We start from the raw sequence: 22,479 nt of genomic DNA on the forward strand, positions 1-22,479 counted from the left end.
CACAGGCCAGGGGATGTCCAACCATCCTGTGTTAAGCACATGTTCTGTTGGCATGCCAAGATGAGAAAGTGCCACAGAAGACAGTGTTTTATGTTCTCAATTTTAGTTTAAAAGTTTATGCTTCATTTCTGTGCATAAATTTTCTGTGACAGTGTAATGCCTGGTACCAAAGGGAATGATTCTGGACCTGGTAGCTCTAAATCACAGAATCATAGAATGGCCTTGTAGCTCTAAATTACAGAATCACAGAATGGCCTGGGTTGAAAAGGACCACAGTGATCATCTAGTTTCAACCCCCCTGCTATGTGCAGGGTCACCAACCACCAGACCAGGCTGCCCAGAGCCACATCCAGCCTGGCCTTGAATGACTACAGGGAATGGTTACCTGGCGCCAGGAACTAATTCTCTCCTGCAGAGTATGACTGGCCTGGTGTCTGCAATAGTTATGCAAATATTCCTCAGTTACAGCAGGATTTGAGAAATGATGGTTGAGAGGATTACTTCTGCTAGCAACCACAGCAGCGATACAAAGAACCCAATTGATGAGGCAACAGTCCAGTACAGACAAATGACTGGCTCTTTGACTTAGTCCTTTTCTCATACTCCCTCTTCTACCATCATTTCATCTTCAATGCTGTTAGTATAGACAGAGCTGGAGGCAAAGGCAGCATCTAAACACCACATGAGCAATTGCCGCCGCAGACGTTTCTGCACAGCACAGTGCTAACCCAGGCAGTCAATTCTGCTATTTTGCCTACAGCTGGCACTTTGATTCTGTGACTGCTACTACCAGTATATGGCTTAATAAATATTATTTCTGACCTAATGTGCATGTTGTCTCATTTTATTACTTTTTTTGTTTTGTTTTGTTTTAACTTGCCGTGAGCTCAAAAAGAAATCAGTTCAATAGAGTAATGTTACTGCGCGTAGACCTGGTCACAAATACTGCTCGCATGGCTACAAAACCCACTCTGCATAGCACAGCTGGGATCTCAATGAAGCCTGGAGAAAAAACAGCGAGAGCTCTGGCAGCCTGTAAAGAGGCGGTGTGACATGCTGATACCAGCGGGCACCCGAGAGCAGTGAGCAGAGTTACAGGGACCTCATGGCTTCATAATGAAACACACTGCTCCTACTTCCTCACAGGAAAAAGAACAACCAAAGCACACAAAAAAACAGGAACTGGAAAACACGAGAAAAGAAAGATTTGGTCATAAGCTGCGTTTCTAGAGCGATTTCAGAAAGCAATTCAAAGTAGAAGAAAAGGAATGAAAGAAACACTCAAATGAAGCCCTTTAATTTAAATTATTTCACAGAATCACAGAATGGTTTGGGTTGGAAGGGACATCAAGGTTCATGAATCCCCAACCCCCCTGCCACATGCAGGGCCACCAACCTACCCATTTAATACTAGACTAGGCTGCCCAGGGCCCCGTCCAACCTGGCCTTGAACACATAACTTCATTAAAGCAGCCTTATTCGCCCTGCGCCCTGCTTTTACCCCTCACGCTTGCAACCAATGCTCTCTACTTGGCTGTCTCGACCTACCCCACACCAGCCTACGCCCACAGCCGCGCAGCTCTGACACGGAGCCCTCGCTCCTCGACTGGCTTGTTCAGCTGTCAATCAGAGCTTCTTCCCACCCCCCGCTCAGAGCCCGCCCGCGCGGTCCGCAGCTCCTCCCAACTCAGTGGGTGGGGAAAGGCTTCGATTGGACAACTCAGTTGTCCATTCGTTCCTGTGAGGTTCGGCCTCCGATTATACGGCGAGTGGGGGAAATGGTGCAGAGCTCTCCCGCGATCTGATTGGCAGAACGGAAACGCCATTCAAACCAAGGCTCCTCCCCCTTCGCGGCAGCACCCAGCTGACCGCTCGGTGCCGTGAGAAGGCGGGGGTGGTTTCGCTGCCGAATGGTCAGATCCGCCGTCACTCCCCTGGAGTCCCGCCCCGCCGCCCGAACCTCGCCTGCGGATTGGTCGCGGCGCCTGTCCTCTGCAGGCGGGTTCTAGGGGTTTTCGGTGCGGCGCTGCAGCGCGGCGTTTTTTCGGCGGGGTCTGGCGGCACAGCGGGCGGTATGGCTGTCTGCGGTCTGGGGGTGGCCCTACTGCTGGCTTCGGCCTGTCTCGCTGGTGAGCTGACGGGGCCGGGGCGTGAGGGAGCCGGGCCGCGGCTGTGGGGCCGGGGCGGGGGCTGCAGTCTTGTGAGCCTTGGGCCTCGGGCCCGTCAATCTGACCGGTGCGGCTATCACCGGGCCTCGGTGGTGTCGGGCGAGGGAAGCTCGATGTGAAATGCTGCAGGCTGAGCCGATGGTGAGGCCGCACCTCCGATGTTGGGCCTCTCGCTGCAGGAAAGACATTGAAGCGCTGGAGATTGTCTGGGGAAGGGCAGTGAAGCTGTGAGGGGTCTGGAGCACAAGTCTGATGGGGAGCGGCTGAGGGAGCTGGGGTTGTTCAGTCTGGAAAAGAGGAGGCTCAGGGAAGTCCTTATTGCTCTCTACAGCCACCTGAAAGGAGGTTGTGGCGAGTTGGGGGTTGGCTTCTTCTCCCATGTAACAGCGATAGGATGAGAGGGAATAGCCTCTCCCTCCAGGAGAGGTTCAAATTGGATATTAGAAACAATTTCTTCTTAGAAAGGGTGGTGAGGCAGTGGCACAGGCTGCACAGGGAGGTGGGGCAGTCACTGTCCCTGCAGGTGTTCAAGATCCATGTGGATGTGGCACTGAGGGTTGTGGGCAGTGGGCATAGTGTGATGGGCTGCTGGTTGGACTGGGGGATCTTAGGGGTCATTTCCAACATTAGTGATTCTATGAAAAACGCATATAGCAATTTTGTGAATTCCTTCTTAAGCAAATGGGCTTGGAAGTGTTGCTGCCACACAGAGCATGGGGGTATGAACTGCTATGCCAATAACATTGACAGCAGGCCATCCAGTGAACAGGTACCAACGTAAAACTAAGCCATATTTGGATCTACACTCTATGCATGTCAGTCCAGCCCATTTTCCTCCTGCTCTCCTTTTACTTATGCACAGTACTTTGGTCCTGTGGTGTTTGTTGTAACGTGGCTCAGTTTACTGTCAACACTGTATGCAGAGTCACAACAGGCTTTGAAGCAACATCCTCAAGGTCAGATTGGTTGTCATTTTTCTTAGCATTCGTTTAACCTCAGTGTACCACTTTTTTTTTTTTTTTTTCCCTTTTGCATTTGCCTGTTGATAGACGCATTTGCACCAAGTATGTTTTAAAATGAGTTCAGCTGGGTGCTTGCATGCACACAGCATTGCCATCATATGTGTTAAATTGAACTATCCCATCTCTCATTTTTATGGAGTCTGCTCTAACTTTATTACAGAATAAATATCAACCCACTGTACTGACTTCAGTACTGACTTTCAGTCTGCTTTGTTACTGAGGGTAATGTGGAATAGAGTGAAGGGGGATCCCAATGTGAGAGGTCCTTTGGGTTGTGGCTGTGCACTGCCAGCCTTGGTCCAGTACTGCTTGATGGAAAATAAATGTCTTGTGGCCTTCTGTGCCCGAGAGGGCAACTGGAGCTGTTCTGCAGGAGCTAGATCGCTACTGGCAGCTCTCTGCTTCAGCCAGCACAGGTGGACTTAGCTGGTCTTGTCTGCTCTGGGTTCAGTATCTCAGGCTGTTGTCTGCACAGAAAGAGTTTCTATGCCAAGCAGTTCAGGAAAAAATCAGCTGTGCTGATGTGTAGCAGGGTGTTTTGAGCCTTCCTGACTTTGCTGAGGGCTGGCTTCACTGGGTCTGTATTGTAGCACTTAAACCACTGGTGAGTGTGCATATATGTACTGTACTGTTGCTTTAATCCAAATGTGGATTTGTCCATTCTTAGTCTTAGCTATATAGAAACCTTATCCTGTGCTCCAGAGAACAAAAACAAACGTTACTCATTACTTAACTCTGCCTAGGTGGATAGCTGTGGGAAGGACAAGAATGAATGAAGAAGACTGTGAGAAATTGACAGCACTTTTTGCTTGGTTTTAGGTGTGTGCGGGGATGAGTTCAGTATCTTACGATCACCTCAGTCAGTTGTTTTTCGAGATGGAGGCTGGCCAATCCCTGGCGATCGGATCCCAGATGTAGCTTCATTATTCATGGGCTTCTCTATTGAAGAGGTAAGTTTGAGGTCTTGGCTGCAAAATGACTCTAGAATTACAGAGCTGCTCGGTTAACGTGCTTCCTGTCATGTGTTGGAATATATAAGATATTGTCCTGTTTGTTGTGAGGCGTGTATGACTTAATAGAGTGTGGTTTCCAAGCACAGAGTTGTATTGGTCATATGAGCAGAAAAAAGGGCTGTGCTTGCTGGCTAGTTTGAGTCATCAGCTACAGAAGGAAGCAAGCCTGCAGAGCCTTTAGCAGTGTTCTGCAGTTGTTCTGTGACCCATCTGCATGCATTCCTGCCCCTGTGCACTTAGCAGACAAACAGTTTCACTTAGGATGCTTAGGAAATAATCCAAAGACTTGAAAACCTAATTTGTTTGCCAAATTAGACCTTTGAGTGTAGCTTTAACGATATTTGATTTATGGCAGGTGAGTAGTTGCCCATGGCTTTATTCCACATTGCCCAGTGAATCTTCCCCTTGGCTTCAGAAGGGGTGAGTGGCTACTGAAGTAGCACATGAAAGTTTTTAGTGGCAAGGTGTCTCCAGCAGTGTCCATGAAAGCAGATACTCAAAGCAGCAAGTTGGGATATTCTTGCAGTGCTAGCAAGGGAAGCTGTTTCCTGTTTCTTCCATATTGCAGCTGGTCAAGAGGCCTGGTAACTCTGTTTTGAGTACAGGCCTGTTTAAAATGTATTTAGGAACTTGTCTGAAAGTACTGTGCTGTCAGTTATGCTTGTAATTGTGATATTAGTGACAAAGAATACTTAAGCTTAGTAATCACAGTACGTATACATGTAATATTTTATCAGGAAAAAGAGCACTACTGCATACGTTGCATGTGAAGAAGCTCACCAGAATAGTGGGTTTTGGCTCATTTAGAGAACTTGACTTTCAGCATACTGGTCATCCTCGTGTAGAACATGCTTATGAAGAGAAAGAGGTGATTTGGTACTCACTCTGTTCCATTAGCGAAACTAGGAATTGATTTGCTTTTATGGATCCACAGAACCACTTAGAAATAGTTCTCTTTTATTCTTATTCTTTCAATCCTAGAAGAAGGAAGGAAGCTCTTCAAATTGCTTTGGGTAGTTAAACCCTGAAATTGAAAGCTGCTATCAGCGTTGTCGCTAAGGCAGAGGTTACAATGTAGGCAGCTTCCCACATTGGTATTGAGAGTGCCAAGAGTCCATAAAGCTCATTTTGCAGTTTACATCAAGGCTGTAGTCTAGGAAAAGAACCTGATGGTGCAGCAGGTTGGGATTTTAGAATACTTTCTGCATCACACTGGAAATTCTCAATACAGTCACGAGGTGTTCTTTTCTTGTTATGGGAAGGTCAAACTGAACCTTGTTTTTGTCTCTATCGATGCTGTAAAAGGTTTCTCTTTTATTGGAGGTGATACAGTTCATAATATCAATGGTATTTCAAATCCAAACCCCAAATAATTTGGTTTCATGAAGCTTAGGCGTTTATATTTTTTAGACAAATGGAGAATCTTGTTTGAATTCAGTGCCTGAAAATTTGTAAGTGGTGAATTGTCTAACTAACATTCCTCCCTCTATTTCTTTCTCATATTGAAGTATCAAGATGTCAGTGTTTTAATGTGCCCAAATACGTTTTGGTGCTATTTTATGAGGGTGTTGGTTTTTTGTTTGTTTGTTTTAGAATCAAAGCTTCACTTTCTAAATAAAGCCTGTTCTTCTGCTTTAGTTATGGTATTTATCTCTTGAAATGTTTGTACAGTGCTCTCAGTGCATGCTTTCTTATGAACTTGCTGATAGCTTTTAAACTAACAGTTTCTTCATGATTAACTTGAGAAGTGTTTTGTAAGGTGGAAGTGTTATTGTGGTACATACTTCCCCATGAATTTCCAGCAGGCTGTCCTGTACAGAGATATCTACAAGACACCAATTAATTCTGCTGTAGTGATCAGGATGGGTTCTTTTGTCTTTCTTCCTCTCAAATACAAGTGATGGTGGTGGTTGTAGTTTGTTTTCACTGTTCTCTAATAGGACCTTCCCTGGCCTGGGCTTGCAGCAGGCGATCTGTTTCACAGGCCCCGAGCTGCTGTGTTAGTGACTGTGAAAGGAGTGGACAAGCTGACATTGCCTGCAAAAGGAATCTCTTACCCTATTGAGAATGTGAGTATGCACATCTGGAGCAGTCATGCAACTCTTACATTCTGGTTACAAGACTTCCTACCGTAGTGCTTGATGTTCTCATCATTTTGACTTTGCTTGAAGTTCACGTATCCCCCCTTTGAATGATGGTCAGGCTGTAGCCATGAATAACCCAGCCTGACTCTGAGCTAGGCTTTCCTTTTTGGGTTCAATAAAACTGGTTGAAGATTGCCAGAACCAGACCATGTAGCATACCTAACGTGCAGAGCCCTTAAATATGAAGAAATCTTCAGTCATATTCACACTTGTAACTTCATGAAAGTTCTGAAGTGTACTTTGTCCATATTTTCTGTATATCCCATTAATAAAAAAAGGTTTCTAGTCTTTATTTGTTTCAGAAATTGCTGCTGTGGCTTCAGATGAGCTGCCCCAAAGTTGCTCTGGCAAACTACTAGATCTCCAGTATTCATGAATAATTCCAAATGATCATCACTGAGTCACTAGTTTCTGTCTTACCCAAAAATCTAACTAGACTTTGTGTTTCAGGCTGTTCCTTTCAGTCTGGACAGTGTTGCGAATGCTATTCATAATTTGTTCTCTGAAGAAACTCCTGTAGTCTTGCAGCTGGCCCCCAGTGAGGAAGTAAGTATTGCTTCGCCTCTGATAGCAGATGCTCCAGTTGGTAAAACAAACTTGTATGAGTGGAGCAAAAACAGTTACTATATGAAAATATTTTGCTTTGGAGGGTGATTTGCAAGTATGGCTGATGATTATTGTGTGGTTGGAGGAGGTGAAGAGCTAGCGGGGGGTTGGTAGAGTTAGAGTAGTTTGGTTAGGTTGTGGTTGGACTTGATTATCTTGAAGGTCTTTTCCAACCTGAGCGATTCTATGATTCTAACTTCTGTTCTTGTTGTACAATGGCTGTTCCTGCAGCGAGTGTACATGGTGGGCAAGGCAAACTCTGTATTTGAAGATCTTTCTGTCACGCTGCGCCAGCTGCGGAACCGCTTGTTCCAGGACAACTCCATTCTCAGCTCCCTTCCTCTCAACTCACTCAGCAGGAATAATGAGGTAAAAAAGCCATAAGGAGTACTTATAGAGTTAGTGTTTTTTCCTAAGATGCTTTTCTATTTTCCCATTTTTTCCCTGTGCTGAGAACTCCCCCTTCTTTTCCTAATCGACTTGTAAGAACTAAGGTTTAAGTTCTTGTGTAAGCTTTATTCAAAGAATAATTTCCTTGTAGCAAGTTTTGATGCTGCAACAGATACAGTCTGTTCTAGAATATGTAGAGTTAAAACATAAGGATTCTCAAACTCTGGTGCCATCAAAGCAATTATCCATCTTTGACTTTGTCCCCAGGTTGACTTACTTTTTCTCTCAGAACTGCAAGTTCTACGTGATATCGTAACCCTGGTAAGACTTACTTTTTATTTTTATTTTTAAACACTTCCGTTACATTTGAGGTCTCAGACTTCACACACATTATTTAAAGGTAGTGAATCCATGGCCAGGGTACTTGCAACCAGTGTTATACACTCAGATGTGTCATTTTACTGGCTTGCATCAGTTTAAATAATGCATTCTCAAAGTATTTGTTACTGATGGAAGAAAGTGAGAACTTTGGTCACTTGTAGCTTCTTTTGTGTTCTGTTTACTGAGAGCAGAGGACATCCTAAATTACTGTTTCTCCATACCCACAAGAAGTATTCCATGAGAAACTTGCAGAGTTTCCCTTATTTTCTTACTTGAGAAGCATAATGGTAGTTAAAAACATGCTCTGTGCCCTGTCATCTACTTCAAAATGTCGCTAACGTTTGCTCGAAAAGGATGCAGTGACTTATGTGGCATGAACAGTGGTAGTGATAGAAATGTTACAACAGAGAGATGAGCTTTTAATTATGATCTTTTAAAGCAAGAAGCTTCTCTCTCTTGCACTATGGAGCTCCTGTCTTGTTGCTGGTTTTTTTTTTTTTTTTTTTGTTCTATAAATTCATGTTAGGTGAAGGACTGGTTGAAAGAAACGAGGTAAAATAACTTGTTTTGGTCTTGCTGATCAGAAATGCCACAGTTGAAGTCTATGGAAGATAGGAACAGATTTGCATTGCTTGTTCTTGGAGGCTGTTCCCATCTGCAGTCAAATGTCAGTGCTGCAGCTGGGCTGAGTCCCAGCAAACTGATGTTGTGACAGTGTGTTCCTAAAGTGACTTGTTTATGAATGGAATTCTTTCTGCCCTCCACGGTGTGCCAAAGCTGTCCCGACACAAGCACTTGGCCAAAGATCATTCTCCAGACCTGTATTCCCTGGAACTGTCCGGTTTGGAAGAAATTGGAAAACATTATGGGGAAGACTCTCAGCAATTCAAGGATGCTTCTCAGATTCTTGTGGACACTTTGCAAAAGGTATACTTCCTGTCTAACCAACAAAACTCACACCAATACCATGGAAGTCATTTTTTTGTGTTAACTACAAGGGAGTTAGCTTACTGACGCGTGCTCTGTTGTGAGCTATCACTTCATTAGTAATGGCTTGACTTGTGCTTGGGTTCTGGTTTTGCTTCTTTTTTTCCCCCTTGTTTTGTTTTTTTTTTTTTTTTTTTTTTTAATGCAGTTGTTACAAACTTCTCACCCCATAGAATCACATCAATGATTTTCACTGTGGTAGCTGTTTTGGATAAAGGAGTGGGAATCTATTAGAACTCGTACAAACATGAGCTCAATAGGTCTGTTTTCCCCAAACAAACATCTTTCACTTAAAAACACCGCTAAGTCTCACTGAGTCTGGCCTAGTGAAATGTGAAACTCTTTTTACCCCAGGGTGCAGTGTTTTGTTTCCCCTTGCCACAAAGTTGTATAAATCTAAACATCCAGGGCTCTAAGAAATTAACTCTTTAGCTATGGTCTTCCATAGTGATGAACTAAAACTCTTTATTAAGACCTGATGCCAGTATGTTTTGAGTGTCAAAAGTGTGATGGAGAAGTGTAAAAGCATGAATTTAACAAATTGAATAACTGTTTAATGTAGGAGATGTAAGCCAGTTGAAACTTAGTTGGTGGAACTGTAAGACAGTGGTGTATCAGGTTTGTTTTCTTTTTTAACCCAGTCTTGATAATCCTGAAGCTGACATGTTGTGGTTTATCTTGCTAACAAAGCCCTCTTTGGTTCCAGTTGAAGTTTTAAATTAAATCTCTTTGTCTCTTTCAGTTTGCAGATGAGATGTATAACTTGTATGGTGGGAATGCAGTAGTAGAAATGGTGGCTGTAAAGGCATTTAATTCTCCCCTCACAAGAAAAACTCGCTCCATTCTCCAGTCTTCACAGGTAGGATCTGTACTTGGTTCTCTGTCTTGCCTATTGAAAGCATGAATGCATCCAAACTGCATCACTTCCTTACTTGAGCAAAGCTTTGTTTTTTAAGGACTAGGATGCTGACTGATGTAGGCAAGTCTTCATTGACTTTCATGAGGCTCCTGTCAGCTCATTCCTTTGGATTCCATTAATGTCAGTCACGGAATCACTTCAGCATTTTGTGCCCTGGTGTCAGAATCACTGGACAAAAATGCATCTCTTTTCTTTAGACTGTTTGGATTTTTGATGTAATCAGCACCTGTTTTGTATACAGGCAGACTTTAAAATAATGCACTTATTTTCTTTGTTACAGGCTGATACAGATAATCCATATAACCTTGCCTATCCGTATAACTACAACTACTCTGTAATCTTCAACATTATTCTGTGGATGATGATAGGCCTTGCTTTAGCTGTGATAGTCATCTCCTACAACCTCTGGAACATGGATCCTGGGTATGACAGCATTATTTATAGGATGACGAATCAGAAGATAAGAATGGATTGAACTAAACTGTATTCCAGCACAGGGAAATGATGAGTAAGATCTCCTTTAAGTTGAGTGAAAACAAATATGTGGTTAATCGTGGAATTTTAAAAGGTGTATTTATTTCTAAATATCTTGTTTTTCCTCCTCTTAAGCCTATTTTAATAGTTAGTAAGTAGCACTAGATTGGATTTAGAAGTTCAAATCTACTTGTTTAAGAAAGTAAAAATCCCCCAAAGTAACTGTTATTAAGGTAACATCATTCCATTTTTTTTTTATCATGTTTTGGAAATGCCCTGCACTGCCTGTGACTGTGTGCAAAACAGATAAACTGAAATGATGACAGCAGAGTTGTTTGAAACTTCTCCACAGGGAGGTGATGAGTTATAGCTAAACTGTTGTGTTGTATATTATGAACCAGTTGTAAATGTTTGATGTAAATATTTATGATGTAACTTTGGAGAGGATAGTCATTATTCTTTAGTAATATATGAAATGCAGAAATATTTCTATGGGATTAGGAAACTAGTGGCAGAAATGGCATTTGGATCACATGATGATGGCTTAAATGTGAATTGCAGCCAGAATGGCTGGGCTTACCTTGAGCTTTAATAATTTGGAGATAGTGTGGCTGGGCTGTACAGTAGAGTCTAGAAATATCAAAATAGCACCAGTCTGGTCATGGTATAACATTGCATACAGCTAAAAGTTCCTGTTAGGATGCTTCATATTCCTTCCATTTGTGTTGATATTATTTAAAAAAAAAAAAAAAAAAAAGGCAGACTTTTTGATGATAAGACTGGACCAACACCTGATTTAAATATACCTGGATTGTAGTCCTGCTTCCATCGTTCAATAAAACAAAGAATAGTTCCTGAATGTGTGTGCTGTTTGTTGGTTTGTAGGAATGGCTGCTTCTCTTCAGTACTGCTGCCCAGCTGAGTGGAGCAGGTGCAGCCAGCTGTCTTTGCCTGACAGTGGGCCCAATTGAGACAGAGTAAGCTTTGAATTTTCCCACTACTGATTGCTGGTTCTTATGTCCTGTTGTATTATTTCCTGTGTTCCTTAAGCTCAAGCTCCATTTCTGAGATCTCTGCATGAACTTCCTGGTCAGTTACACCTTTGCCACAGCGTGCAGTTGTGCTGGGATGAGCTCATGTACCAAAAGAAATGAGGAGCTCATCTCTCCCACAAGAATAAGTGTATCTCGGGGGTAAAAGATATTATGTTGTGATTCTGGTAGGCCAAGTACTGTTGTGTCACACATTTTCTTAGATAAAACAAGCTCTACAGCTGCTGTCTGATACCAGGGCTAGCAATAGTTTTGCAAGCTGAGGTTAGCAGCCCTCATAGTGCCTTATTTTAAGCAAGGTGGATTATTGGTTGCCTGAAAATCAGCTGTGGTAAAGCCTTTTTGGTGAGAATTTACTTCAGCTTGAGTTTCGTGCTGTTCTCCATCCAGTTAATTGCTAGTTCACTTGATTCAGAGTTCGTCATCAGATTAGTAGTGCACTTCAGATACTGGCAAAGAGTTTTACAGGAGTCTACTGTTTAAGGTGACTGCATAACTAATTGTGTTTTAACGTCTGCATTCCAGATATACCTGCATAGCTACAATGCATTCAGTCGGAAGTTTGCAATACTGAATTTGTGTAAATGAAGGACTTGCCATTGCATTGATAATCCCTCAGAGCTCTTTTCCACCTTCTTGATGTTGCTGCAGGCTCTGATTTTACTTTTTACTGCTGCTTTCCACCATCTGTTTGAAGGGCACTTTCAAATTCCCACTTCCTGTGTTAGCAGTTGCATTTGTTCATATCATGGCTGTGGGCCCCCAGTGGGTCCTGAAGGTGTTTTTGAGCACTCCAATGTGCTTCTTAAATAACACTTGCATTGTACAGGACAGACTACTTGTAGAATCACTGTAAAGCCATTGTGCTTTAGTTGGAGCAAGATGTTATGTTATACAGTAATACTGATCCTTCACTAATCTAATCTGTGGTTACAACACAGGTTCCTGAGCCAGGAATAGCCTTTTTGCACTTAGAACTCAGTTAACTGGAATGAAAGCGCTGTCTCCACCACTAGACCTGCTATTGATCATTCCCTTTAGGTTTAATCTTCCTAAGAATGTAAACTGCCATATCACAAATCTTCTCACAGAAATTGCAGGCTTTGCAAACCCTTCCTCAGGGAAAGCAATGAAACTGGTACGTGAAGCTCTGAGGAGGACAGCAGTGAGAGCAAAAGCCCACAGTTGTGTTTCCTAAGGAGAAATTAGCACAGTTTCTTCAGAGCACTCTCACAAAGCCAAGAAGGGTGAGGAATCAAAGGATTCAGGGTGTTCCTGGTGGAGAGCTGGCTGCCAAAGAGCACTCCATCCCCAGGTGGCTGATCTAAGGGGAGCCTGGGTCAGATGTCTAGGTTCAGGCTTATTTTATACCTTATCCAGTTTTGCAATGGGAGAGGATGAGAGTTTGGGTATCTGTCCTCATAGTGTGCCAGCATTCATGAAAAAGGAGAGAAGTCTGAGGTGGTTGAAGCCTGAGTGTTGCTTTTGATAATTAGAAAAGAGAAAGTGAACCATAAAATAAAGGGTTCTTTAAGGAATCAACGTGCTGCTTTTTCTAGATGATCCTCCAAAGCCCAAACTCGGCAGAAAGGAATTAATTTTGGCTCTGTGTATGCCACAACACTCCAGGCTTCTTTGTGGCAACATGGCAACCCAACTCAGCCCATATACTGCTGTTGTGGCACACAGGCAGAGGAAGCCCAAATTGGATCTGAAATATGCAAATGTTACATTAATTAAAAAAAAAAAAAGAAAAGTACAAGTCAGGAAACCACATTGAAATGCAAATGTTGAGCAATTCTGCTGCTGCCTGCTGGGCTTTATAGGACAGTCTGAGTGGAGGCAACAAGGACACTGCTGGTGTGCAGGGAGATGAGCTTCTGTCTCAGAAAGCATCTCAAACCAAAATAACCACACACAGTAACAACGATCATTTGTATCCTATTGCTGATGCTGTTTTATGGCTGTGGTGAAGTGGATGGTTGGAGCTGAAACTCATGGTCGATCTCTTGGGGAAAAAAATGGAAACAAGATTTCTTGATTGAGCAAGAAGTGGTGATTGGCACTTTTGATTTTTGTGGAGGGAGAGGTGAGGGAGCAGCGTGTGTATGGCGAGACAGAGAAGGAGGCAGATAAGGGTGACTGAAGTGGAAGTGGAGGCTTTCGCATCTCACAGAAGAAAAGACTAAAATAAATCAGGAGCTCAGCATTTGTTGCCTGTCCTGTTCTGCCAGTAATGCGGGGTGGTTCCATGGAGGAACTACACTTGCTTGCAAGGCACTCAAAGCGCAGCACTTCTGCAATTCACGGCTGAAGGAGAGAGAAGCAACGAATGACAGCCAGCCAGTGTCTGCAGAAGCCAAATCCCTGCAAGAACAGCTACTGGTGCCACTGCTGCCAAAAGCCCACCCAGGTGACTACAATCCTCTTAAATAAGACCAAGTGATGGTGTTGCACATCCCAGTAACCTTTGGCAGATCCAATCCCTCCGTGTCAGAGTCTGTTGCCAGCTGTACCAACTGGCTTTCAGCAGTTCGGGTAGGAGAAAGCACTGAAGCAAGCCAAGGACAAACAGGCAGTGCTCTGGAAGCGCAGCAATTCAGGTAAGTGTCTGTAATAAAATTATTAGGAATTCTACTCTCAAACAGGTCCATGAGGAATGCAGCTCTACTCACAGTTCCTGGGGACAGCTTTTAGAATAGAAGTCTCATCGTTAAATAGGGGCTGCACCACCAGTGTGCTTTGAGACTTAAAAACTATTCTTACCTTTTGAAGATAAGTTTCACAGTAAAGGCCTCTGAAACTCAAATTTCATAATGCTATTGATGTCATCCAACATTGTCAAAAATACACAGCTAACTCCTTGGCATGAATATACATCATAAAATTCTTTAGAATGTTTCATAGGGGAAACAAAATTAATGGTTACACCAAACGTTTTTATAAAGGTAGTTAAACCCTGCTTTCATTATGCTCCAGTGCATGAATTTATGATGACAAATGTACATGCCTTTAATTTGGTGAGCATATGCTTTACATTAGGCTGTGGGGATAAAAGCAGTACGGCCAGCTGAATTCACAGTAATTTAACTGGTACCGTACAGCCACTGCTGTGAGCTCACTGGCTGCTGGAGGACCTCAGTGCTGCCTATCTGCTCGCCTGATCACCCCCTCTATTTAACACAGTTCCAAAAAATGCTATGGTCAGAGTGCCCAAGGAATTGATACAGTCTATAGCAATACCCATATACTCAATTACAGCATTTGAGCACAGCAGCACTAAAAGGGAGCTCTAACTACATCCTGCAGCAGGTCATCAATCAAACTCTTGACTAATGTGCAGTAGCAGCTTGGAAATAAAAATCCACTTAAGTGATCAGACAGCTCTCAACTCTTAAGAATCGGTTTCTGTCACCAAGTGCCTCAGCAGCAGGGGAAAAAAAAAAAAAAAGGAAAAAAATACATAAAAATGGAGACCGTTGTCTAAGAGAAGCACTTCTCTAAGTTTGCAGCTAATCCTGAGGAAAATCACTGGATGTTTTAAACTGATGTAGTGTTACAATCTAAGCTATGCGAGGCAGTGTGCAGCTCAGCCCCTGTGTGACCTTCTGGGAGGTGAGTGTGTCCTTGGGAGCAGGGAGGCTCTGCTCGATGGCTGGGGGGACTGATGTGGTCTCCCCTGAGCCTCCTCCAGACTGAACAATCCCAGTTCCCTCAGCTGCTCCCCATAAGACCTGTGCTACAGACCCCTCACCCTGTGCTGCAGGGGGAATGCCAGCCTCAGCTGCCACCGTTCCCAGCAGCGTAGGAGCCATTAGTCACTGTAGCCTTCATCTGCCATTGGGCAAAGAAAAAAGAATCTAAAAGCTCAAGTCTTTTAATCATACCTCCTGCCACGTTCCTTTATGATTTTTCCTGTAATGTACAGCCTAACCAGCTAGAAAAAAAAAAAATTCCCACCTTTGTTTTCTTTGCTGCTCAATCTTCTTTTCCAGACCCTGATAATTATTTTTTTCTTGTTGTTTCTCTTTTTCAAAGCCTTCCAACCTCTGCCTTTCTTTCCTTGAAGAAGATCCTTGTAATCTCTTATAAGAGCCAGAGCAATAGAAATAAATAGAGAAAAACATTCTGATAGAATGAAGGATTCCCACATCAAGCGCCTCGCTTTCTTGGCATCTGAAATTTGTCATTCTCCAGTCAGAAATAAACTCTTTTGTTCTGGGCTTCTGTGAACTGCAAAATATAGTGCTTAAATGATATTAAATGAGATGAAATCACACAGAATCGCACACAGAATGGCCTGGGTTAGAAGGGACCTCAAGGATCATGAAGCTCCAATCCCCTGCCACAGGCAGGGTCACATTTAATACTAGATGAAAGGCGAGGCAATGACAGGGTGGAGGAAGGCTGCAAAGAGCAGGCAAGATTCCTGAGCATGTACAAAGAAGAAATAGGTGGAAAATCCCTCCAAAACTAAGCCTTGGTTTGGAAATACAGTGCTGTTGGCATGTGCATTCAACTGAGTCCATCCATATCTACTGAATGTACAGCAGAGCCAGGGAAAAAGCAACTGCAATATGTTTCTCTCTACAATGATGATAAAGTGATGTGGGGGTTGGTCTCTTCTCCCAGGTAACAGTGATAGGACAAGAGGTACTGGCCTTAAGTTGTGCCAGGGGAAGTTCAGGTTGGATGTTAGGAACCATTTCTCAGGAAGAGCAGGGAGGCAGTGGCACCGGCTGCCCATTGAGGTGGTGGAGTTGCCATCCCTGGAGAAGTTCAGGAGCCGTGTGGATGTGGCACTGAGGGACATGGGCAGTGGGCATGGTGTGATGGGCTGCTGGTTGGACTTGGTGATCTTAGAGGTCTTTTCCAACCTCAATAATTTTATGATTACGTAGTTAAAGGAAGTGTTTACTTCATTTTCTTTCTGATATACTTAATGTCCTAAGTAAATATGAGGTTAAGAATACTCACATAAATTGAAGACCTACTCCAATTTTTAGGAAAACGTGGACTTCCAAGAAAGCCAGGCACAAAGATATTTTTCTCCAGAGAAATGAACACTTGATGTAAAGGAACATTTTCACTATCATTAGAAGAATTGCTGTTCAAAACAAACTCCAGCAAAGCTTGCTGAAGGTAAAATTAGATTTGTTCTATAAAATCAGCTGTGACAACAGCAGAGCGGAGGAGGAGGAAATGCCACTTCTGCTAAAAGCTTTTATAACTCCTGAGCTATGGAGGAAAGCGGCACAGAGCCATGCACGGAGGAGGGCTGGAAGAGACTGCAATCCAGACAATAGCAAAGAGTGTCAGAAACAGCCTTTCACTTGGAGCAGGAAAATGGGATTCTGACAGCTTCATTTTGTAAGCGCATGTCCAAAATGAAAGGTCAGAAATTACAACAGTGAACGCTGCATTGCTACAGAACCATGGCTATTTGCTTTTCATTCCTAAGGCTTCGACATCAGATTCTGCTCAATACTTCAAGGTGCCTCCAGTCAATGCATAGAGGAGTTCCTGGAGGCAAAAAATCATCACCTAATTTCGTTGTGCAAAAATATGATGGAAACAGCCAAACTTGGGTCCTAGAGACCAGTATGTGGGCTCACCTGAAATAAGAACAGTGTGTGCCTGTGTGTATTTTAGGCATCCTTCTATGGCTGGGAATTAAAGTGAAAGAAAATACCTTTTCCCTTCAATGTGGGTTCAGAGCTGCATTTTGTATTAAAGAATAAAAGAGAAAGGAAGTCTTTGCCATAGCAGAAGTGATGCTGGAGTTCAGGCAGGCTCTGTGCAGTGGTCTTGTGTCAGGCGAATCCTGAACAGTTCTGCAACCATTATGGGATGGGAAGGGGGGCTGTGTGTACTTACCTTTACTTCGGTGCCTATGTAACTCAAAGGGGGATTAAAAACTGGAAAAAAAATCAAAGACAACCAGAGTAACATTTCTGTGTCTTTCCTTCAGGACGAAGGTGTGAGAAGCTGAAATGAAGCAGTGATGCAGGTTACTCAGCCCCCCCTTCTGGTTGGTTGGTTGTGCTGGTTAGCAGAATGCAAAATTCAGATTTGCAAAACCATGGCAGTGATCATCTTACAAAAAAAGGCCTTAAGTAACAACAGCAGCAATCCAAAGCCCACTGCTCCCTGTCTCAGCCATCTCCATGGGAATTGGGCACTAGAATTTGCATGGAAGAATAATTATGTAATAACTCAATTGTAAATAAATATCTTCAGATGTCCTCTCAGCACTAAATCAAACCATGCAGACAACAGGCATTCCGGGCATTCAAATCATTACATTTCCTTCAAAATCTGAAAATGACAGGTTGGCTTTATTACTGTTTTAAACCATTTACCTTTTGATAACTCACGCTCTTCAGGGGTATGGTGTGATGCGTGGGGAATCTTAGCTGTGGGGGCAGAGGGGAACTAAAATAAAAAATAAATCTGGGCAAAATCAATTCTTTTCATGCTGACGGAGCAGCAGTGCAGCTGGCACCAGCAGGCAGGGCCCGAGGTGCTGCATAACTGCACCATGGAGCTGCTCATGAGAAGCACAACAGATTGTGTATTAGCAACAATTCCTCCTCAGAAGAGCAGTGGCACAGGTTGCCCAGGGAGGAGGTGGAATCACTGTCCCTGGAGGTGTTCAAAACCCATGTGGACGTGGCACCTTCTTCAAACTAGTCTCTCCAAGATGATAACTTGATCTCACTGGGGAGGGCTGAAGTACTTTCTCGCACAGCGTCTTCCACTTCCAGGCCCCTCTTCCAGCTCCCTCCACTGCTTTCTATCCATGAGTCAAGTCTTTAAAGAGCTGTTGCCAGGTGAATTTTTGGTAGGGTCTGGCAAGAGAAGGCATGAAGAGGCTCCTCAAACCAGTCTCAGAGCCAGCCTGTTGTCCTAGTGTTGCCTGGAGGGACCTGAGCTCCAAAGCAAGGCAGAAGAGGTGCAGGTCACTGACAAGCCAATACTCTCAATAAATGCAACACAAAGCCTGAGCATTTTATTTTTTTCATAGCTATACAAGCACTCAACCTCTAGACAACTTCTGCAACTCGCACAGCAAGCGCTGGACCTTCATTGCAGGCTCTGCAACAGAGAAGGAGCAGCTGTGCTACCTGAAGGAGGCACTACGCAGCCCCTGCAGCCTTTCGCCCCAAGGAGAACAGCAGTGTCACCACAGGGCCCACCAAATTGGACCAGCAGCCCTTGGTGTCCTGCCTGGGGTCAGTTGCTGCTGCTGCATCTGAAATCTGCCCACCAGCCGCAGGAGTCATCCTAGGAAAGTACACATTCCTCCTGGGTCACCTTGAGCCTCAGATGTGTGCGTTAACGTCACTACCAGGCCACCAATGCTACTAACATTTCAAGGCCATATCAGCTAAAGTAAATGAAACAAACCTAATAATCCTCTTTCGGGATGCCCAGAAGCCCACATGTTGTGTTTGCTCACCAACTCCATGTTTGGATAAAAGGTTGTTTCCTTCAGACTTAAATCTTTCTCTGTTTGAGCAGCTGATTTCTCCAGCAAGGCCACACTGTGACCAATCTATGGCCAGCAAGGAGGTGGCGATGGCAGTGCAGCTTTTGTTTTAGCACCCATCTACAGCAGGAGATAAATACAGAAGTAGAGGAAAAAAAAAAACAACTTCACAAATCTACTTTTAGGCCGAAGGAACGTGCTTTCAATTCTTAAATGTATTCACACTGATTATCACCAACTCAGTATAGACATTTGGAGCTTGGAAAGAAGTGATCTCTAAAGCTTGCCCTTCCAGTGTGAAAGATTTAACAAAAGGCAACACTGGTCCATAGATATCAAAAGGAGCTTGATGTTTCTGAGCACAAAGTGCTCCCCTGAGCTCAGCATGGAGCTGTATCCACACTGCTACATGAGAGGGGCAGGACCCTGCCTCTCCAGAGCATCCCCAACTGACCCACATCCCTGTAACCCCTCCAGGGCACACTCAGTTTACAGGAGACAGCTGGAGCAGTGCCATGCAGAGCCAGGACTGGGCTGTGCTAATAGAGAAAACATCTCTGCAGTATTTCAGGTTATGTTCCAGCTCTTGCATGATAATGTCACTGAAACACTTTTTTAACATAGCTAAATCTTTTGGAAATGGTCAACTTTGCAAGCTGGCCAAATAATTAATGCTTACATACATTTTACTTTAGGATTTATTTTTTTATAGCTTGCTGATGCTGTGCATATGCCAACACTTCTTTTTTCTTGCAGATTTTGGTGCAAGAAGAGCAGGGGATAGATGTAATTAAACAAAATCCAGCCAGTACTACTAGCTGATGCTTTAAAAGCTAGGCAAAGTATTAGCCCTTATTAATATTAATCCTTATTAATTCTGTGGTAATTCTAACCTTGCTCAATCCCATGGAATTGCTTCTGTGGAGGTACACAATAAAACGGCTTCTCAGCTCCGCGTGAAGATCAGGACATATTCCTATCACCTTAGTGCTGTGTGAGCACAGGACGCACAGCCTGAGAGCAGTAACCTTGACGAACAACACAGGAACCCCCACTGAGCTGCACCAGAGCAGCAGCAACTATAGTATGCCAGTTGCTTTGCAAGCTTGCCAGATTATTACCTGGACATATTTAACAATAAGGAAGCAACCTCAGGCAGGCCCTTCAACACACAATTTTTTTGTCAGGTGTCTGGCTGTTTCTGATAGAAGTCCTCTGCTCTCTCAGAGAAAGCCTCTGGTGAAGCTGCTACTCCCCCACTCAACAGGATATTCACGCTCTGCTATCCACAACCTTCAAACTGTCCTTTTCAAAGCAGCCACACTGCTCTGCACAGCCCCCATCACAACCCTTCTAGCTCAGCATCTCTTATCTCTCCCAGCAGCAGCTGGACATTTCCTCTAAAATCTATTACATAGGGGTCACTTACCGAAGACTAATTATTGCTCTGGAGGAACGTGCAGGGCTGGGAGTGCACACACTCTCGCACCGCAGCACTGCTTCCTCAGTTTGTGGTGCTGCTGGAGACGTGTTTGGAGCCTCAAAAAGCATTTCCCCTCCAATTGCCATACTGCTTGTGATTCACCCAGCTTAGGAATTATCAGCTGCTGGAGGAATTTCTACAGGAAAGACCCACAGACTGTAAGGCCGTGTGATATAACTTCAACATACATTTCTCAATTACAGCCAGCATGCCATTTAAACTTTATTTCTAACACAACTCTCACCTCACTTCAGCTCTGTCCGAGTGCTTGCAGGGCTCAGGAAAGCCTCCGTCTTCCTTTTTTTTTTTTTTAGTGGAAACCTTCAACACAACTTGAGATGGAACAACTTGTTCCATTTATGATATGGGAAACCACAAAGCTACTGCTGTCATCTGCATTATTGTTTGGATAGCCAGATCACTTAGTGTTCCCGTTCGGCACTGGCTGACATTGCCACTCCAAGCCTGGCTGGTACAGAACTGTTATTTTTCCCCATATTCTTTGGTTTTTCTCACCCCAAGGGCAGGTTTATGGAAAACAACCTACAGGTAATGCAGGATGTGGAGACACTGCAGATTTTTTTTTAGTGAAATAAATGCACAAACAAATCTCCTCTGGCAATGAAAAATCTCAGGTTGGGAAAATCGTTCCGTAACCACAAGTCATTGCTTCACCGTCTTTTCTCTTTTATCCTGACCTCACCCCACAATTCATTTTCAAGTGCCTGACGTTCAGTGGAGCCTTTTTTCCCCAGGAACACTCTTGTGCCAGCGTGGGCAAAGAAAAGCAGAATTTCCCTGGGTCAGAAAGCTGCTTTTTGGCACAGGAATGCTCAGACCTCCAATCCAGACTAGTAGGCAGCAGAATATCCACTCCTTTTTTCTGACATCATTCTACTGCCTCTCTATTTTATATCATTAGTTTAGTTGAGACAGACAGAAATACAACAACTCTTCAATTGAGTAACTGCAGCAGTTTAGTATTGCAGAAAAGCTGTGTAACCAGAGGATAGATACAAGTTAGAATACTGAGTACCAACACTCAAAACCCATTTCAAGGCTGAAATCTGAAGTCAACACTAATGAAAAGATGATTTATAATGATGCACTTTATAATATTTATACATTTATAATTTACAATATAAAGAGCTTTGACACAGACACATTCAAGACTAGAGAACAAAACCTTGTGATGGATGTGGGGGCAACAGGAGCCTCAAAGACAACAAGGTAAGCTGGAAGATACCCACAAAAACATTAGAATCACTCAGGTTGGAAAAGACCTTAAAGATCATCAAGTCCAACCACAACCTGACCATACTGCCCTAACAACCCTCCACTAAATCACTGCTAAAATTAGTTTTATGCACCCATCAGCTAAGTGGGGAGCTGTGCAAGTGCAGTAAGGCAGGGCTGAAGAATGCTACACTTTCAAGACAGGAAACCAAGCTGAACTCATTAAAAACTGGAGAATATGAATCCCTGTGGACAAATGATTAAATGACAGGCTAATTCTTAAAGACAGAATTTTTCTTTCATTATAAGAGCTCTCTGTCATTGCTGACAAACTTATCTAAATCCAATTCAAATATTAAATGTGAGCTAGCTTCTGTGTTCTTTTGGTTTTGTTTTGGTTTTTTTTTGGTCATCTTCAGCTTTTTTTGGATCATCCTCTCCAACTTCAGGGCATACGCTTCAAGCTTCTATCTTTCTTACCTGCTTTTACAATAAGATCACAGAATCACAGAATGGTTTGGGTCGGAAGGGACCTCAAGGATCATGAATCTCCAACCCCCCTGCCACATGCAGGGCCACCAACCTCCATATCTAATACTAGACCAGGCTGCCCAGGGCCCCACCCTGGCCTTGAGCACCTCCAAGGACCATCCACAACCTCTCTGGGCAGCCTGTGTGTGTTAGCAGCATGCAGGGGAAAGATGATAATAGATAGCCAAGTAAATGTGAATACAAGATATCTGTCCAGTGACTAGAGCAGCGAGGAATAACGTTTAGGATTATACAACATTCAGATTAAGATTTTTTTTTAATCCAGTTTATTAAATATTGCTTCTTGGGGACATGTTTACAACAAGCCCAAATAAATTGTTTAAGGATTCAAAGCAGTCATATTAAAATACAGCTTCAATATAAAGTTTGTCACAGTTTTACAGTATTCAAAAATGACAGACCTGCCTTAAAAAAAGACTATTACACCAAAACATAAGAAAAACAAAAAACAAACAAGTTTGGCATCTTCATACTCTGTATAGTATAAAACAGAATAGTAAATCTATTACCAGCAAGCTGATACTTCAATCTATTTCCTAGTCTGAAGTGTCTCCCATCAA

The 22,479-nt window shown here is 43.4% G+C and overlaps 1 protein-coding gene across 1 annotated transcript; it reads left to right on the forward strand.

The window, feature by feature from the left end:
• The first annotated feature begins 1,985 nt into the window (after positions 1-1,985).
• Positions 1,986-10,963, forward strand: ATP6AP2 (ATPase H+ transporting accessory protein 2). The gene is made up of 9 exons (XM_042868458.1): positions 1,986-2,129; positions 4,010-4,140; positions 6,144-6,272; positions 6,798-6,893; positions 7,185-7,322; positions 7,611-7,664; positions 8,502-8,651; positions 9,454-9,570; positions 9,911-10,963. Exons 1-9 carry the CDS (start codon positions 2,075-2,077, stop codon positions 10,103-10,105), a joined length of 1,065 nt encoding a protein of 354 aa, XP_042724392.1. The 5' UTR covers positions 1,986-2,074; the 3' UTR covers positions 10,106-10,963.
• Positions 10,964-22,479: the final 11,516 nt, after the last annotated feature.

The sequence above is a fragment of the Lagopus leucura genome, unplaced genomic scaffold (assembly GCF_019238085.1).
Source record: "Lagopus leucura isolate 7727_CA_CO unplaced genomic scaffold, USGS_WTPT01 Super-Scaffold_100001, whole genome shotgun sequence".
In the NCBI taxonomy this organism is placed as follows: domain Eukaryota; kingdom Metazoa; phylum Chordata; class Aves; order Galliformes; family Phasianidae; genus Lagopus; species Lagopus leucura.

Excerpts from the sequence above, each read along its gene's own strand:
- ATP6AP2 (XM_042868458.1), top strand. The coding sequence starts at position 2,075 with ATGGCTGTCTGCGGTCTGGGGGTGGCCCTACTGCTGGCTTCGGCCTGT. Across the intron at positions 6,273-6,797 it reads TCTCTTACCCTATTGAGAAT|GCTGTTCCTTTCAGTCTGGA; the intron begins GTGAGTATGCAC and ends TTTGTGTTTCAG. Across the intron at positions 6,894-7,184 it reads AGCTGGCCCCCAGTGAGGAA|CGAGTGTACATGGTGGGCAA; the intron begins GTAAGTATTGCT and ends CTGTTCCTGCAG.